This window comes from Brachycentrus maculatus, unplaced genomic scaffold, assembly GCF_059751285.1.
Source record: "Brachycentrus maculatus isolate JH-2025_06_01 unplaced genomic scaffold, ASM5975128v1 h1tg000089l, whole genome shotgun sequence".
Taxonomy (NCBI): domain Eukaryota; kingdom Metazoa; phylum Arthropoda; class Insecta; order Trichoptera; family Brachycentridae; genus Brachycentrus; species Brachycentrus maculatus.
In genome coordinates this window covers 2673784-2695318 of record NW_028280843.1, presented here as the reverse complement: position 1 = coordinate 2695318, position 21535 = coordinate 2673784, and the positions used below count along the sequence as shown (strand labels likewise).

At 29.4% G+C, this 21535-nt stretch overlaps 1 protein-coding gene across 3 annotated transcripts in view; it reads left to right on the top strand.

The window, feature by feature from the left end:
* Window positions 1-1830: 1830 nt before the first annotated feature.
* The window catches only part of exp (expansion), a 239648-nt gene continuing 219943 nt past the window's right edge, over window positions 1831-21535 (top strand). Inside the window, exon 1 of one of the 3 annotated variants that reach the window (XR_015837370.1) lies at window positions 1831-2010. Coding sequence is in view for 2 of the 3 variants with exons in the window: in XM_088257969.1 (XP_088114095.1) it covers window positions 1949-2010 (62 nt within the window). In the remaining variant the exon portion in view is untranslated. The remainder of the gene's footprint in view (window positions 2011-21535) is intronic. The other 2 variants (XM_088257969.1, XM_088257970.1) reach the window with 2 other exon arrangements.

Sequence of the window (21535 nt, the reverse complement as noted above, 5' to 3'; positions counted from 1 at the left end):
ACCATATCTAAAGGAGATGTATGAAAATGATTGAAATTGTAATCACGTCTGTAATAGCAGTCACATATTGGCAAATCATATGTAAGCAAGAACAGATTCATGTTTCTCATTCAATTAGATGATTTGAATGAATTCGTGTCATGATTGAACTTAGATCTACATAAATAAGCCTTGAGCCTTTAACGACATCTCATTACTAGCATTCTTTATCAAAGATCTGAAGTCTTTAAAATATTTATGGAAACATCTAACCATCCCTAAATTATCATTTTTTCCATAAATCCTTATAAATACATACCCCTTGCGAATGAAATAAAAAAAAACAGGAGCATTTTTTTACCAAACATATTTTTTATGTGATCAATTTTAGTTTTGTACTGACGTTTCTTAGTGGAACTGCATTTATATGGTGGAATAACAATTATTTAGTTTTTCCACCAGTTTTACTAGATTTTTTACAGTTTTATTATAGTTGAATAGTCGTAGTTACCGACCAGTCTGATGATGTCACGTCACTGGTCAAGTAAAATACAAGTGGAAAAAATTATATAGTTGTTATATATATATATATATATATATATACATATATATATATATATATAAATATATATATATATATATATATATATATATATATATATATATATATATATATATATATATATATATATATATATATATATATATATATATATATATATATATATATATATATATATATATATATATATATATATATATATATATATATATATATATTATATATATATATATATAAATATATATATATATATATATATATATATATATATATATATATATATATATATATATTTAAATGTATTGTAACAAAAAATCCTATCGTGCGGTGAAGTGTTTAACCTTTTCTTAGTCTATATGATTGAAAAAATGATTAATTGAAATAAAGTGAAATAGAAAATGTAATTCAAAAGCACTCAAATATATTTTTCAATAAATATCTATCAAACAAAAGGAGTAGTTTTTAAAGGTTTCTTTTAAATTATTGTAAAGTTATAATTTTGGTTGTATAATTTTATGTTTTTTAATAAGTCAGTACTTCAATGTTTTAAACTAGTACCGAACTTTTGATTGTGACTGCTTCGATTTTAATCCTGGAACTACCGTATCTTGCGCCTACTCCACCAGGTTTATCAAACTCTCCCTTTCGAAACACCATTATTACGTTTACTTTCTTCAGTTTTGCTCTTATCGAGTGCCCTCTTTTCACGATCCCTGTAATGTAAGCAATCGTGTCCATTATGTAAAAATGCACGGTTTATTTCTATTTCCTCCCAGATTAATTAATTTAATAATTTTATAAAACTACGTCGTGCCACGCTAACAGGCTAAATGTAATATAACATGATGTAGGTTGTATAACATTTTGAAGTAAATAGAAGCTCTTGGATACCAGGTAGTTTTAAGGAAGGCATTATAGATCATTACTTGTATTTATAACCGCTCATAGTTATTTTCGTGAGTGTTTTTCATTGTACACCAACAATGCTTCGATTTCGTTAAAAAAAACACATCACGTTTATGAATCGTCAAAAAAATGTATAATAGATATTATCTGAAACAAGTAAATCATTAAAGTAATTGTTTTTACATAGTAAACCAACAAACGCTCTATCGTTTAGTGAAATATTAAATAAAATATCCTAAATATCAAGGTCAGATTCAGACACTAAATCAACCAATTAATCGATGCCAGAATCAATATCTCATGTCATTTAATTAAAAAATTAAACATTCGCAGATTCACATCACGTTTGCGTAGAAATAGCGTAGTAATCGCTGTGCAATCGACAATCACAAGGAGTGTCTAAAGTACCGAAGTGTTTGAAAAGTTGAAGTGCCTATGTGGATAAGTGAAGAAAATTGATCAGTTTTGTTAGGTCACCCGCTTGGAACCTAACTCCTCAAGATGATGTCACTATACAGAACCATCAAGGCTACAGGGACTGCCAAGAGGCGTCGGGACCGGAGGTATGTTATTTTCATTTTGATATTTTGTCAATTACTGAACATTTGGATAATGGTCGACTATTACGTACGTATTACGACGATCTGACCCGCAGCGAATTTGATAAGTGTTGGATGCGGTCATTCGCAATGGCTGGAAGCGAAACTTCATTACTGAAACAATAGCCTAAATGCGATTTATTTCAGTTTTATGTGAATCTTCATTATTTAATAGCAATAATTCAATTACGAAATTTGTGAGTTAATACCATTTTGGCTTCCTCATAACAAAATACATGATAACGAAACAGGTCCACAATAAAATTATTCATAATTATGTTATTGTTATAATTCAATGATTTACGGTGACTTTCTTGGATATTAGAATAATTGTCCCAATTTAATATTGGCAACTCCAATCAATTCTTATATTTGACAGACTTTTACACGGTTTAATATTTATTGATCATTTCACTTATACATTTTCGGTTTCCGTAGAAAGAAAATATTACGATTATTATTCAATGTATCATAAATTATTTTGGGAATAGCGGTCTAACGTTTTAAACAAATACTGTCTTTAAATAAGTAATTGCAGCCTTACCATAAAAAACCATATTATGAAATACGTGAAAATACTCGTGTCACGTATATTAAATACTATAATATTTTAAAATGGAAATTATGTAAACCTAAGTGAATTGTGTTTGAAATTATGAATTTCGACGTGAATCTAGAACCTCTGAGTGTGAACAATTCAAACTTTAGGACTACTCTCTCTCTCTAACCCTTATCCGCACTCAATGGTGCATAGGGCACTGCATCGTATTGACACGTAATTATATGAAGGCAAGGTGATCACTTCTGCGCTTCAGGGACCAGTCCAGAGTAGTATTAAATAAATATTAGAGTGTAAATTCACTTTTATTTATTCTCACCCCCCCTGGGAATCGAACCTGGGACCTCCAGCACGGTAGCTAAAGTACATCGTTGGCTCAATCCGTTAAGTGTCTTAGTCCACCCGGGCTTAGTTACAAGAAAAGATAAAAATAATACAATTCGGCTATCAAGTGGAATGAAGCGAAAAAAATCTGTATTTTATTCCTACTGACATATGAAACATGTACTTTTTGATATCTAGCACCTTCAGATATGAAAACCTTGAATACCTCTTATATTATATTATATTTTGTATAAGATAGAGGATATGAGATTAAGTCTTAGTGACATCATGAGATGATTGATTTAAATATAAAAGTCTCATTAAAAATTAAATCAAATTTAAAAAAAAAAACATGAAAATGTTATAAACAAATTAAATAACTTGGAAAAAAACATATACTGAATCATTTTATTCATTCTTCTATAAATCAAACAAACTGAGCCATCGTTATTTTAAGTTACAAGAATGAGAATGTTTATTTTAGCAAATAATGAGCTACCAGTTATCAAGAAAGTTTTTTTTAACACTTTTTAAACCATAAAAATAAACTGCTTCTATTTCGGTGCATGAACTAGATCTCGTTTAACACATTTGTCCATTTACAGTGTTACACTTTCACTGGTATTTGCCATAATGAGGATATTTTAAAAGTAACGTAAACGATCTAAAAATCATTACGCGGTTATTTCTAAAGTGATTTTTAGGACAATCATTTTTAAATGAGATTTCGTGCAAACTTTTTGCATTTTGTTAACTCAACAAGAAATTTGAAATGCATTATCATTCATTTGATATTTTTTGACGCGTAATGTCTTTTCATTCATGCACATACGTGGGGTCACCATTCTGGTAGTCAATTAAATTATTCAAATATTTTTTTTTGTGAAATCGGCAGCTGAAATCTAAACACAATGTTACGCCATATTATTTTACCATGTTTTCTAAGTTCGAAGTACGGAGGCCGACCAATTATTTACTTTGTACGGTGGAAGCATTTTTAGCAGTTACGAATCCTAAAGTTTAAATAAATCTTGTATACACGTAAATCATTGCTTATCACTCATTATTTAATGTGAAGACTTCACACACAGTAATTTATTTAACACACCTAATATTTATTATTAAATCGTATTATTATACTCTAATGATCGAGGTTAAGTACCTGCACATAAATTTACGGCTCGAAATAAATAATTGACAGCGATAATAACCGACGTAATTAAATAATTTTATATTTATTTTAAATTTAACACTTTTGAGTTTAGTATACTTTTTAACATTTTACTTTATTTTTTAAAGTAATTATAATTCAAAACCAGTTGACTTTTTGCAACAAAAAAGAGAGAAACTTATAATAATACGACTCTCACCTTGAAAAAAAATTTACTCGTGTACAATAATATATGGATAAATATTCAGACTTTGGGACGAAAACCACACATGTCACTAAACCCGTTTTAAAGAAGACACTGAAAAATCAAATCTTTAATTTGATCATTTTTAAACATATAACATACCAAAGCATTTTATATCCCTGATTCGAGGAAAATACTGTTTTTGTTGGTATTGATACTATTTTCTACAGTTTTGTATGATCATAGACAAAAAATCTATAAATGAAAATTGATCCATAAATACATTCATTTATATTTCTTTAAATAAATTTATTTTTAAAGTTACAAGACTTTTTTATAATTTAGTTAATTTTCTAGACATTTCTACTTTACACAGTTCTGTCCAATGAAAAGACTAAGCTCTTGTGCTTGGAGAGGGACTTACACTTATTATTTATTGTTTATGTTTGTGGGTGATTTAATTTATTTTTGTTTTATTTATTTTTTACCTTTTTTTAAAAAATATATATGTATTTACATTAGATAAATGTTGTACTGGGCTCAATTGTTTTATTTATGAATCTAAAGAATTATTTGCAATTATTAATGGATACATACATGTAGAGAAAAACTTTTTTTATATCTAAAAATAAACAGATATATATTTGATTTTTTAGTATACAGGTGATCATATACAGGTGACTAGGTGAAAGTGGCAAAAACTATCAAATAAAATTTGATATCGCATGAAATAACTTTTTTTATCTGCGAAATTTAATAGAGAAATAATAAACATTTTACACAGTTTACTGAAATTAAAAATACGTATAAATTGTTGACGTTAAAAACATCGACATTTCACGATTACCGTTGTGTTAATTTCATCGACATGTTGGGAATTTTGGTAGCAGTAGATAATGACAACGAAGGCCACTGACGCCGCTATGGAACTTCCAACTGCATTCGATAAATCAAATACGCGCCGCGAGAGGTCACTACCGGATTCCTCACTCCAAAGTCCGAAAAAATGTTCCACAACAATGATTGGGACCAGTTGTCTTTTAATAATACAATTGGGACTGCATTTTTCCCAGTGTTTATTTTAATTTGCAGGAACTTATTCTCAAGTTTACGTAAAAAATATATCTTGAACCTTTAAACTACCACAATATACTGTTAGTATGCCTATCAAATCAATATGGGTTTTTTATACAATATATTTAAAAAAAAAACTGTAAATATCTTCTCCAAAAAATCCAATGTCTAATTTAATAAATAATCATATTTGAAAAAATCAAATGTGGATGATTAACGGGGCATCAAAATACGGTAAACCAATAATTTCAGCTTTTTTCTCGTTGCCGAAAATAAACTGCAAAAGAAACCTTTTACAAATGCAGTCATTTTTTAACTGACGTAAACAGCAATAGTCAGTTTTTTGTGTACTAATTCAACAGTTTGCCAACACTATTAATTCTTGCACAGTTAGTACTAGTGTTATACTAAAATTATAAATATATTTTTTAAAGAAATGTCAATGCAACTAAGCTTTTTTAATTAAATACAGTTAATTGATAGACAAATATGATAGACACATTTATAATAAATCATGAAAACATATTTTTGTGTTTAAAAAAAAATCTCTAATGTCGTGATGAGACGACAATATTTTGACTAGCAAGATGTTTTTATTTTTTATTTTTCAAAACACTTAATATATTATTCCGTTATTCACGAGATAGTAATATTAATCTACATCACTTTATTAAAAGCCACTTCGTGATCACTTCGATAAGAAGATCAGTTTTTCACACGTTGGTAGTTAGAAAAAATGTTTGATGATATCACGAAAGTTTAAAATCTAGTGAATATTATTGAAGTGTTTTATTGTTATTTTGCAAATGGAAAAATGATGTAATGTACCTATCAATTTATTTTTCTGCTCAACATAATATGTTTTATTTGATCATGATGCGATTAGGTACGCCTTAAACGCTATACATATTATTTGCTAATTTATGTATGAATATGTAACTGTTGGCCTAATTTTGTGAATATGTATTTTACAACAACAACTTTTTTACGCTTCATTTCGGCTGTAAAAAACGCCCCAAAAACATAAAAAATATTATACATGTAAAAATAGTATTTTTTGACATCTCATCGAAGATGAAGAAGAATATAGAAGTCTGGGCATTTACGGGGCTGACGACCATCATAGGCTGGTTTAAGTGATCACTTTACACACGTGTAACATTCACCAATTCTACCCATTATTGACAACCACACTACTCAAATTATTGGAAGTTCTATATATATGAACCAATTTTGAAACATTGTTCTTGAATCACTAGAACTTCACTAGAGACATTCTAGGGATTCAGAATAAAAATGCCTAGACTTCCATATTCTTCGTCATCTTTGATGAGATGTCAAAAAATAATATGAAAATAACTCCCGTAATTGGGGATAATCCAGATTTTGTGAACAAGTATTTGGACACACTCAAAATGTTGTAAAAACATACACATAAATATACATTTTTTTATACTAACAAAATTTTAGTAAAAAGTCACCTAGGGTAATCACCCTAGGTGACTAACATAACACGATCATGTTTCATAATACAAAATATTTATCTGTTATATCTCCTTATATTTTTGTCAGAATAGCTAGCAAGAAATCGAAAGTGATACGAGCTGTTTGACAGTTACTATCGATGAGTGATATATGAATATGTGAATACTAAGAGTACTCACACGCCACATTATATTTGAATGATATTCAATTGAAGTGTCTGAGTTTCTAAAAACGGCCTAGCAGATAGCTATTGTTCGTTAAAACGGTAGTTTAAAGTCACAGATATTATAAATTTCACGGATGATCGATTCCGAATAATGTATTCTGATGAAAAATAATAAATAAAATTAATGAATCATTACGTTGTGCGTTAATAATAAAAAATAAAGTTTCGTCTTTTTTAACTTTAGTCTCACTTACGTCTCAAATAGTGCATAAAGCACTGTTCCCACTTCACATAGTGTTTTTAATTATTTACAACAAAACAAGTTAAGTTTAAGTATTAGTCCTGGTTTTGATAGTTTCGCCGTAAAAATTGTAAGTCTTCATTATTATTTATGTTAAAATTATTTAACAATATATTATTACTAAATTTTTATCGATTGGAAATCGAATAAAATATTGTAAAATACATATGGCCAATATGTTAATAACTTTTGTGGACGCTGAAAAAAATCATATGTATACAATACATAATTAAAAAAAATGTATATTTGACAATTCTACGTTTTCTTGTGCTCCTAAGGATGTATTAAAAAAAACGACAAAACTTCTCGTATTGCATTCAAATAAATTTATAATCGATAAATATATGCATTCTTAAATGTATTAATATTAAAACAAAGCATTATTATTGTCAGATGTTTTTTGATTGGATCTGGAGAAGCACGATTCTTGTTTAAAGCTTTTATTACATAACAGGAACAAAAAAAGCAAATGAGGTGATAACATAATACAGAAAAAACACATTAAAATGTTATTTGTTAGTTCTTTGGCATTCATGCGGTTGGATCGGGTTCCTTAAAGCTTTTAAGTCTTGAATCGACCACTCCCTTGACTTTTATATGATTATTTTAATAATAAAAGAATAAAACAAATCTTTATGCATACATCAACACGTTCACAATCGATTTGCTCGAATCAAAATCTCATTTGAGTGAATTATTTAGGTATACCGTGAAGGTGCATCCTCCACTCGAATTGATGAATCAATTTGCATTCCTACATATTGCATTTCCTGCCAACTCATGTGGTGATGAAATACCTATACACGGCTGCAGAAAATGCAATTAACTGCAAACACGTTAAACAAGAAATAATCAATTGGCTCTGATTGTATTATTGACAGCGGTGTGTGAATTAATTGATCTTTGTATTGACACTAACTTGTCTATATAATTATTTCTATTAACAAAAGAACGGGAAATTTAAAAGGATTTTTTCAGTAGATTTCAAATTTTCAAATACAATATGAGAAGTGATGTCAGAAATATTAATATAAAATCACTTCTCTGCATCCAAAAAAAAACGAATTATATCTTATTTTGTTACTTTTAATTAGTAAAATGGCGTCATTAATATATTCAAAACATAGTGTTTTTAATCGAATAGCATACCTCTTTCGTAAGCCTACTTTTAAATTATTTTGAATAATAACTTATCGCAAATCATTCTTATTACTTATAAAAGTTTCGTTTGAAACATTATGATAGGTAGATAGAGTTTATTCATTGTTACGAGTTTTCTGTGACATTAATCTATAAATATATTTTATCGTTTGTAACCAACATGTAGATATTTATTTATTTATTTTTAATCCAAACCTGAGATAAGAAATCCAAGCATATTAAGGTTTATGGTAAAAATGTATATTATTTAAAATAAAATGAAAAAAATAACGTAACATAAATAATAAAAGGAAACAGTTTACTAAAAATCATTTCCTCCATTTGCCCGCCTCCATAGTTCAGTTGTTACTGCGTTTGGCTAACAAGGAAGCAAAATAAAATAATGATGAGTGTCTTTTCACTCTAATACATATTTATTTTATATTATATTATCCTGGATCGGTACCTTAAGCGTAAGATAAAGCGTGATCACTTTGCCATATAATTAACGACTACCTTAACATTTATCAATTTGATATAGTTCCCTATGCACCATTAGGTGCAGATGAGGATAAAAAGAGGAGTATAATGATTTTTTTATACATACATACATACACATGCATACACACATTCGCATAAATATACATAAAACAGATTTTTTAAAAAACATTACTATAATAAAATAAAATTATTTTCATGATTGTTATTTTAAGACAGCAAGGAGGTAGTGTTATTAAAAATCCAATTTAAATTTATTGACATATAAATATATTCACGTTTTAAGTGACTATACACATTGAATTAAAACATCTTTTAAAGTAATAGGTGTAATATTTTAACGCTGTATTATTAATGTATAAAAATACTGTTGAATTAATAATATAACTTTATCTTCTGAGTCATCACGGACATTTTTTAAAGCTTATCTTAAATCCCGTTTATTGTAGGGATTGCGTGTAATTATACTATTGTACATTAATCCGAATTGGAGACATACATAAAATACGAGATAAGGGTTCCCGGTACCTTAAACGACGTCGAGTATGGGTTTTTATGTAATGTGGTGCTTATTTAGGATTAACATTAAGGGAGTGACATAATAAATGTGGCATTTTGTAAGGGTCTTGGGGCGATGTTGCCATTAGATAACTTTCGATCATTCCCGCCATTTCCGATTGTGAATTTTCGGATCTGCTTTTCCCGATGAATGATTTGATCTACTTGATCTGAATATTTATTACGGGATTACTAGAGCATTTGTGTAGCTGCGTTTAACACGAGTAACGAGATGTGGTAATCTTATTATCTATGATTATACTGCGTCCGTTTTACACCTCTACTGGAGTACTTTGCGAACACGTTTGTTGATACACAAGATTCTGGATTCTAACACATTCTCCAGAGTAAACATAAAATAATATTGTCGCCTCCATACGGTACTGGTTAGCGCGTTTGGCTACTATGCTTGGGGGTAAAATAAATAAGTGATTTTTCACTAAAATAATAATTCTATATTACCCTGGTTTCTGAAGCGCAGGACTGATCAACTTGCCTTCATACTTTACGTAAGTTTTCGTATGGCATGTGACAAAAAGTTCTATGAAAAGTTCTACGAAAAATACTGTGTTGACATACGGTCAAAAATTACTAATCTCCTTGTCTTCATAATTAAATTACTTTTCGTATGGAGTATGGCAAAAAGTACTATGAAAAGTTCTACAAAAAATACTGTGTTGACATACGGTCAAAAAGTACTAATCTCCTTGCCTTCATAATTAAATTACTTTTCGTATGGAGTATGGCAAAAAGTACTATGAAAAGTTCTACAAAAAATACTGTGTTGACATACGGTCAAAAAGTACTAATCTCCTTGCCTTCATAATTAAATTACTTTTCGTATGGAGTATGGCAAAAAGTACTATGAAAAGTTCTACGAAAAATACTGTGGTGACATACGGTAAAAAATTACTAATCTCCTTGCCTTCATAATTAAATTACTTTTCGTATGGAGTATGGCAAAAAGTACTATGAAAAGTTCTACAAAAAATACTGTGTTGACATACGGTCAAAAAGTACTAATCTCCTTGCCTTCATAATTAAATTACTTTTCGTATGGAGTATGGCAAAAAGTACTATGAAAAGTTCTACGAAAAATACTGTGGTGACATACGGTAAAAAATTACTAATCTCCTTGCCTTCATAATTAAATTACTTTTCGTATGGAGTATGGCAAAAAGTAGGGTAGACTGGGTACGGTTGAAACAATTTTGCTTATTTTGTCCATAGTATTGCTCTTTACAAGTCAAGCGATGATGAAGATGCATTAAATACAAGAGCGTGTTTCTGTCTACTAATGGGAAGTATTATTTCAGTACCCGGTGTGTTATTTTTAGTGGCAGATCAAATTTAAAAAATATATCCGATTTGTTTCAACCGTCCCCATACCAGGGGCAGTTGAAACAGTGATTGGGGTCAGTTGAAACACAAGCAAATAAATCAATATTTAATATTGTAAGACGTTTCATTCATTATTTATTTTTGTTTTATAAATAATTATGGCATCGCATGACAATATTATTCAGTCTACAGATATGTAATGAACAAAAACAACTAAAAACAATGGCATTTAAAAAAAAAACAAATCGAACGAAAATAATCTGTGAATAAACTAAAAGGAAACACTTCTTTCATTTTGATTAGTCATAAATCAAGCGAAAATCTAGCTTTGGGATCATTCCGAGTCGCAATTGTGGCAAAAATAGCTAAGACCACCTTTTGTGCAGTCTTCTTGAGCCCACAGTTTACAAGTGGTGCACTGTATCCACTTTTCACCGGATCTGCTCTCTGAATACAGTGACAGACAAACAAGACAATAGCACTCGTCCTCTTTTGATGATGATTCCTGTTGCGTATTATGATTATTTTTTCCTTTAACGATCCTTCTACTTTTTCTTCCATCCAATTTTTTCTTGACTTACTTAGTTTTCATCCGTTTCAACCTTATTTCATGCTCCTTTCTTATATCTTCTTTCTCTGTTTTTTTAGTAGCAAGTATTTTGCAAGCTCCTGCTCCTGCTCTTTATTAAAAAAACTTCGTTGTGGGGTTCATATCCCATTTTCTTCTTCACCAGATGCATCTCGCTTTCGTATATATCTAATGAGCGAACAGTGGTTTAATCCATGCTTCTCCGCCGCTTTTTGCAGTGAATCTCCTGCTTTAACCTCCTCATAAGCGTATGTATACCTCGACAAGTCGACCTCCCCTCTCGAAGTCTTTCTTGCGCGTACTCTCGGCATCAAGAAAACAGGAAAACTGAAAAAATATGTTGTTTCAACCGTACCCACAAAAAATGTTTCAACCGTCCCCAACCCCTCCTTTAGGTGGAAAACAGAAAATAGTAATGTTAACAATAATGGCACATTAAAACTAATCACTATATCGTGTTCTACAAGCTTCATTTCAAACACGAAATCATACTCAATAATATCGTTTCAATAGAAACCGTAATAAAAGGAAAATTCTCAGAACAAAAATACTTACTTTTGGTTATCAAAATACAATAGGACCTCCTACAAGCAACTACACCGTGCGGCGAGCGATGCAACACTGATATTCGTGTTTGAACTTGTTGTCCGCTTTGTTCGTCCCTTGGACCCTTCATCCTACCGCATACGGTTTGCAAGATATTTGCTCTGTTTCAACCGTCCTTTGTTTCAACCGTACCCAGTCTACCCTACTATGAAAAGTTCTACAAAAAATACTGTGTTGACATACGGTCAAAAAGTACTAATCTCCTTGCCTTCATAATTAAATTACTTTTCGTATGGAGTATGGCAAAAAGTACTATGAAAAGTTCTACGAAAAATACTGTGGTGACATACGGTAAAAAATTTCTAATCTCCTTGCTTTCATAATTAAATTACTTTTCGTATGGAGTATGGCAAAAAGTACTATGAAAAGTTCTACAAAAAATACTGTGTTGACATACGGTCAAAAAGTACTAATCTCCTTGCCTTCATAATTAAATTACTTTTCGTATGGAGTGTAGCAAAAAGTACTTTGGTAAAAAGTTCTCAAAGCCATTGGGCCGCGCTACAAGCGCAGGTCCTAGACTTTCCATCCAAAAATGAAAGTGTTGAAAATCAAAATTTGAATTTTTAATTTCATTTTATAAAGTTTATAAAATTTGCCACAATGTATCAGAAAAAAACATTAAAAAAGTAATTAGTGTCGGGTTGTGGTCCCGTGGTTAGTGTCGCGGACTCTTAAGTCAGAGTTTCTTGGTTCAAACCCACTCTACCACAATTTGATACCTATTTCTAATAATGAGCCGCTTAGGCTCACAGGAATAGTATGAAGTTGAAACATTTTGTGTAAATAATAAAAACACAAATCTTTATCTTTAAAAAAAAAAAAAAAATAATCTTTGGATGCGGATCAAAAATTTAATAAGAATATTTGTATTTTTTAAAGACAACTGTGTAATGGTATTTTTTTGAGGTACGGTGTATTTCATAAAGACTTCATCGTGGGTTTCAATCTTTGTGATGATTGATTTTCTTCTTTCATGGTCAGTCTCCATGTTTATATCCTCCCTTCGTCTCTTCAACTCGGCATATCCTCTACAACGCACGTTGAAGATAATTTGGTCCATATGGATTGAGCGGGTCGAGCTGAAAAAAATCCTGAAAAATGTGATTAAAAATTCTCTCAAGTATCTCAAGTTTTCATCCGTGAAGCGAACTCTACCAACTGCATCCACAAATGGCGCGTGTCTGCGCCCATCTAAAAATATTGTTGTTACATTCATTGAGTATAGACTTATTATCCCATGAAAACGCCACTATAAATGTCAAGTTGTTATTTTATACCTAGATAATACTCGTATTTTTGTGCATACTTAAATAAATGAACATTTATGGCTGATTATACAAAATATCGATGTAAAATCGTGTAAAATAAATCTATAATAAATTTTCCGTTAAAATATTGGCCCATTGAAGGTCCAAGTATTTATGTGATAAATGTTAATTGATATAATATATTGAATCCATTATATCTATTGTATTGTATTGTATTCCATATTTTGTATTGTATCTTTTCTCATTTTAAAGATATACTCGTAAAAATTGAATGTCCTATAAACCCTTTTACATAATAGGCAAGGAAAAACTTTATGCAACTTATAAATAGGTGTAAAAAAAAAAGTTTTTTCAGGTTTATAAAGATTTTTTTTTATTATTATTTTTTAAATTTCTTTTGTTAGTTATATATTTATAAATATATATTTATATATATATATATATATATATATATATATATATATATATATATATATATATATATATATATATATATATATATATATATATATATATATATATATATATATATATATATATATATACATCTTCTTACAGTAAACAAAACATTTATTTTTACATTCTTTCAGACTATTTTCATTCTTCATACATTCAGGCATCTTATCATACATTTTCAAACCCTTATACATTAAACAATTTTGTGACTCGTTTTTTTTTCATTAAAACTTCATTAAAATTTTTGTTTAACACTATTTTATCGTTAAAATATTTGGGTAATTTATCGCAAAAAATTACTATGTATAAAGATCAGCATATTAGATGAAATAACAACGAACTTTTCTCTACAAATATCTGTCTGCACAAAATACCTACTTGCAAATTCAGTTTAAACATTTCTTTTTGTCGAGCTGTACACTGCATTTGTCGAGTTTGTAGTACCAAAAAATTTAAGAAATTTACATAAGAGTGTTTAATAAGAATCAGTGGGAGATCAGTATGAAGGACGATTTCCCTGCAGGATATTTTTGTACCCGATCCAATCCCTATGAAATGAGAAATAAGTTTTTGTGTATAGTGTATTATAAACATCCGATTTTCTTATTTTTTCGAGTGTCAAAATGCACTAGCAACAAAAAAAAACAATCATAGAGAAATTCATTACAAACATTAAAACTTGTTAGACCCCTAAATAAGTAAATACATACATGATAAAATGCAATCTCTTAGACGAATGTGCGGTATACCGATGTATTAAAGATGTTCAAATAGTAATAAACGGTAAGCTTAGTTTAAATGATTTGGACATGTGAATAGAATGAGTGAAAAAAGAACAGTAAAACACATTTATGAGGCGAATGTAGTCGGAAATGGAAGCAGAGGAAGACCAAGGCATGATCAAGTATTTCAAATACTTGAAAGTGGTCAGGTCAAGAGTCGAATTAATCGGAAGGTATGTATGTATAAGGAGATGAATGAATGTAGAAGAAGCGAAAATTATTTGCAAAACTGATTGGTGTGGCGTTCTATTATCTCAGCTTACCCCTGCGGGAAATGTGACGTGATGGTTAGTTTTGATACACACACAGTTCTAGAACTCGAGCTCATTTCTAAAATTTTCGATATGTTTTTTGTACCTTTTTTTCATGAATTGTAGAAATATATATAAGTAAAATTCTCAGCCTTATAATCGATACTATTTTCTCGGTTGAATTTACAAATTTCAAATGAATAATAAGATTTATTTTTAAATCCATACACTGTAAGAATTTCAGCTAAACAATAATTAAACTCCGACATTGTACTTCAAAGACTTATAAAGCGCAATTTTGTCGTGATGCCAATTTCGATTCAGGATTCTTTCCGTAAATAAGCAATTTGTAGTCACGAAATTCGAAACATCAAGTTGATTTGTTCTGGTCGGCCATCGAACCTGCTACCGCTGTCATTGCAAGTTCACTGCCATTGAAATTGAAAGTTATCTAAAACATCGAAAAATTAAGTCTTCGATTTTAAAAGAATTGAAAAAAACTTAAGGTCCAATATACGATAAATCTCATCTTAATTTTCTTAGAACTCAGGTTACATTTGACGTACTTGTATTACATATCGTATCTATATTGCAAAAATAAGTTTTTCTTCAAATTAATAAACATGTAGTTTTAAAAAGAAAACTCAAATATTTTTTCAATATATATTGTAAAAAAATCAAATACCAATACTTATATATTATAAAAAAGTATTGAACGCTAAAACACGTCTGAAGTTGAAATACATGGTAATGTAGGTACTTATTGGATAATTTCGGAACAAAATGATAATCGTATAAAAACGTATGAGGTTTTCTGAATCGCCAAAGAATCGCCGTTTCTTTATTTATTTATTTGTATGCATAATATGTGCTATTTTTTGTTTGTATCTACCCACCACTGTTTCAATTTACCATGAGCGCACAACATCTATAAATTAGTATGTCTTCTACTTGACATTTTATCGCGTCGTACACTAAACATGTGCTATAAAATCGTTTTGCTGCGCTTTTTACTTCTTTTAGAGCTGCTTAAATAACGCATAAATACATCATAGTATGCCAAATATGCCAGTGAAGTCTGCCATAAATAAATGGAATATAATGTCAAGTTACGTGAATTTCTGCCGAGACGTCCAATATGGAAGCTGTTGTAATTTTATATTATTAATATGACCCAGACGACGCGACTAGTATTGTGCAATTTGTCGAATGTCACATTTCTAGATATGTTTTGAATATTATAGGCAATGATACATGAACTTGCAAAATAGCGTGGGACATGTTGATCTGCGCAATTGCAATTCCAGATTGATCACTAATGTTAAATAGTTCGTCACTTGTATCATTTATAATTATTGTGATTCATTGGTAACCGTGTGATAATTATGGCAGTCACATGATTTAATTATACTTCTTGTTTCTACTTTGTAGTCCAGTCGTTTTTTAAATTCATTATATGTATATATATACATATATATATATATATATATATATATATATATATATATATATATATATATATATATATAAATATATATATATATATATATATATATATATATATATAAATATATATATATATATATATATATATATATATATATATATATATATATATATATATATATATATATATATATATATATATATATATATATATATATATATACATATATGTAAATAAACATTTGAATATTTTTTGTGAGATTGTCGAAATGTGTACTTGGTTGTCTAAATCCATAATTCCAACATTAGACACCATTTAAAATTATACTTATTTTCAACATAAGGCTAAAAATGGTAGTAATCTAAATTTAAGGAAATTAATTCTAATACTTACTCACACTCAATGGAGCATAGGGTACTACTTCATACAAAAGCAGTACTTACCTTGGCCGATAAACACATGAAGGAAAGGTAATTAACACTGCCTTTCATGCACCAGTCCAGGGTAATATTAAATTATGATTAGTGAAAAATCACTAACATTTAATTTGATCCCCCTGGGAATCGAATCTGAGGCCCCCAGCATGGTAGATAAACACACTTACCACTACACTACAAAGCAGACTGTTTATACAAAGGAAATTTAGTTGTATATAACAATGACTTACGAGTATATCTGGAAGAGAGAGATGAAATACTCGTTCATGTATCAATAATATATTTTTTTATGTTAGACTCACATGTGGATATTTTTTAAAAAGTATTGTATAATATTTTATATTATAAATACATATCTGTATCCACGCGTGAAGAATAGTATTTTTTTTAGTTTTGAGATTCATTATATCAAAGAATGCCTTAACGTATCGTATTCTCTGCCCGTCTCGCAAACACTTACTTTGAGAAATTAAAAAAAAAACAAAGCACTTGACGTTTCGCAATTTCAATGCGTTTCTGCCACCCGGTGATCGCAGCTTTTCCCCCGCGAAACCTTATATGGGACAGAGTATGCAGTTTGATAGTGACATTAAAATAAGCCGTAAAATAAAATCAGACCTCCTCAGGTCACAGTGTACTATAGTTTTAGTGTGGTATCAATGCGCGATGGAACCAATAGGCAGGACATAGGTGAAGGAAGGGTGTAGGCGATGATTTGTGAAAATCAAAGTCGCAGAACATTTCTTGGCGCATGGGTCCATTGTTTAGATTTATTCGGACTGTAGTGTTGAATAATTATGTTGTATCATTCGGATCTATTGCGGAGTCCCGCTGGGTATTAACGTGTCCCTCTAGTCAGGGGATTGCTTTGTATTATTATGTGCAATACTTGCTGCAATAAATAACGAATCGTATTTCGTAAAATGGTCGGTATTTTCGTAATGATTCCATGTAAGGAATTGTAATGGTCAACTCAACTAATTATAATACAAGAACGAGACGAATTCAAATTAACCTGGAATTAATATACTCGAAAGTTTAATACATTATAAAAAATCACGTCATGAAAACTGTTCACATTTTTAACACGTGATACATGTGTGTGTGATGGAATAAAGTTTTACGTAAGAATTAATATTTAACATTCAAACTATCTTAAGCACAAATTCTGTTATTTTATATCAAGTTTATTTTATGTTTAAAATATTAGTAAAATTCTTTATAACCACTTATAGAGTGGTTATATACTATATGATCACAATGTAATTGTTGCAAATTGTAAATACATATTTAATTAATATATTATTTTATGTATTTATTGAAAAAATATTTATTAAAAATGTTATTATATCATCTGTATTGATTATTATTTTTACGATATACGAACATATTATTGGTTTACTAATTAACGTCTAACTCCATATGAGCTGTGTAGAAGAGAGTTAAAATATTGTAATTTAAATATTTAACAGAATACATTGGTTCCAAAATTACACTTTATTGTTTTTCTAAATACGACAAAGAATTTTCAAAATATGGAACTTATACAGTTGATAGTTAAAATAGGTTTTTACTCTTCCTTATCTAGTAAGGAGTTAGACACTGTACGTATTAAGCCAACGATATGTGGGTATGTATATTATATCAGCTAGTGATATCGACTGGACACCAATAGTTAAGTCTTTAGTTGAACGTAACTAACTAACCATCACGCCGTTTCCACCTAGGGGTAGGCAGAGAGAACAGAACGCCACGTCTTTGCAAACATTCTTCGCCTCTTCCACTTTACATACATAAGTGGTTGGAACCAGGACTCCATTGTGTACTGCCAGTTAGTTAAAACTTGTTAATAAAATAATAAAAATCAAAATAATCTACTTATTTTGACGCATTCCTCAATATTTGTATTTCGTGTTCTATTTCATATTTATTTCCAAAAAATCGATTATTCTTATTAAATTCACAAAATTTAAAACAATAACCAAAACTTGTTATATTATTCACACTTATTTCAAAAGATGTTACTTAAATAAGTATAAAACAACTCGTATATCCTGTCGATGTGCGAAAATGATATTCATCTATTCACCTGAAAGGATATTAAATACAAATAAATAATATTGAGTAACATATCAATAAAACTGCTGTAAAACCCAAGCGATCACAGCGAGGTTTTATAAGGTCATCTTCAATCCGACCCCAGAATGCATAATGTTCAATATTTACCTCAAGATATGGAATATAATTCAGAATATAAATTAAACGACAATATCCCCCGCGAGGCGGAACAGCTGCCACTCATAACAATATTATATTTGAACCTGAAATTATAAAGGCAATTGTTTTTTTATAAATTTTATTTTATATTCAAATTATTTGCATACATCTTTCTGATGTACATATAAATATCCACTTATACAAAAAACGAAAAAAATTCAAACAAGTAGAAATATAATGTTTTTTATATGTAAGAACTTCGTTTTATCATCACGGATGGTTGATCTTTTTAATGAAATCTCTATAAAGAATTTTATTGATACATTTATTTCTACAATAATATAAATAAATATTACTTTCACGTATAAAACCTCATTCAAAATGATAATTAATTAAGAAAATAGTATTATAACTCTTTTTTAATCAATATTACAATTAGACAAAAAAGTCGATACGTAATTCGGTTTTTGGATCGATCTTTTTAAGCTAATCACTCTAATTAGTGCAAAAATTTGGTTGCGTATTGTGCATTTCTAGCTCCTAATATGTACTTGACGATTAAACATCAATATGAAAAAAATAATCGAGGAAAATTAACGAATACCATTCCAATTTGGTAACCGAAAAAGTAACAGTTATTGTATTATAATTATAATACATCATAAGGTTAAATTAAAATAAGATAAAACAAATAAACTAATAATTATAATATCTGAAATGATGAAAAAAGTGCAAATAATAAATGGTTTTAACGAAATAAATTATGTTTAACTGAATATAAGAGTATGAGAAGTATAATTGCAATTCTATCGGATTTCTATTAGTTAATAGAAAAACAAAAAAAAAACTAAGGTATACATTTTTACAACATTTTAAGTGTGTCCAAAAATACTTGTTCACAAAATCTGGATTATCTCCAATTACAGGAGTTATTTTCATATTATTTTTGACATCTCATCGAAGATGAAAAAGAAAATGTAAGTCTGGGCATTTACGGGGCTGACGACCGTCATAGGCTGTTTTAAGTGATCACTTTATACACGTGTAACATTCACCAATTCTACCCATTATTGACAACCACACTATTCAAATTCTTGGAAGTTCTATATATTTGAACCAATTTTTTAAACATTATTCTTGAATCACTAGAACTTCACTAGAGACATCTATTGGTAAAAAAAATGATAATAATAATAATAATAATATCTATTGGTAAGATGAAAATAATCTTTTTACTGAGCAATATCCCGTAAATGCCCAGACTTCCATTTTATTCTTCATCTTTGATGAGATGACAAAAAAATTAATTGATTTTTCAATATTTGATTTCAAATCAATTTAATTTCAGAATCAAGCACACATTTTGCTTCAAAATTGTGAATTATGACTGTGTTTAAAGTGCTTATATCATTACAGCACTACCTTAGTTACGTTCGGAATATCTCGATTCGTTGGTAATGTTTAGGGATCGAGTGGGTAGGTCTCCTTAGGCGAGGCTGGGGATACTTGTATCTGTTCCTTGCATCACATTTCTGAGTTACATTTCCTCAGTATTTTGCATATTCAGCTGCATCTTATTCAACAGCAGTCGAAGTAGACAAACTGCTATTTACAGTCGTCCATTCAATCTGACGATCCAAGTGCGAGAGTTAAATTGAATGGTGCACGGATATTGGTATTTGAGACGATCGTGAAAGTTTTATTGCTACCGAAGACTAATGGAATAGAATCCGTATTTGAGAACTGTTATATTCCGATTGTTTTTGTGCGATAAAAATTGAAGACCAAATTTTCGCCCACTTTCTTCACGATAAATAATTAATTGGCGGATACTGAAAAATAAGATTACGTTTATTAAATACTTCTTATGTTAAAGAGATCATGAAACAGGGGTTTATCACTTTTAAGGGGAAACTCGCAAAAATCCAATTCATGAAAGAAAAGAAAATTGCAATTTATCATATATTAATATATTATTAGATTAAAACCAATATTTTTAGCTTTTCCACTTTATTTTTATTTGACCAGCGACCGGGTTTCGTCGTTACCGACATCATCAGGCTGGTATTATCATATATGACCTTTAAGGCGTTCCCAATTAAAATGTATTAAAGTGTGTAAAGCGAAAATTAAATTCTAATAATATAACTAACAAAAAAAGGAAACAGCATTTGTAAAAAGAAATCAACATAATTCATAAAAAAGGACCATTCGATAAATACAATATATTAACGAAAATATATGCAATATATGACTGATGCCGTAGCGTAGTTAGATAGACGCTCGGCTACGAAACTGATCTCACGGGTTCAATTTCCAACAATCTTAAAATAAACTCAAAAAATAACTTTTTTAATTGGCTCGAGTGTTTGCAATGTATTTATTTAATCTACTTTTATATTAAATATTCAAAATTATTTACCATTTACTAAATGCATTCATTGATGTGTAGACGCTTGGGTTATGAAACGCTCGATGCCACCTACCTTCATGCACGAACGCCTAAATAAATAATAATTATTATAGGAAAATAAACTTTTTTGGATTTAATAACTACCTACGCAGAAAAACAAGTAACAGGATTCGTTTAATAATCCAATGACTAAATGCCAAATGCGAAATTTCCATAAGT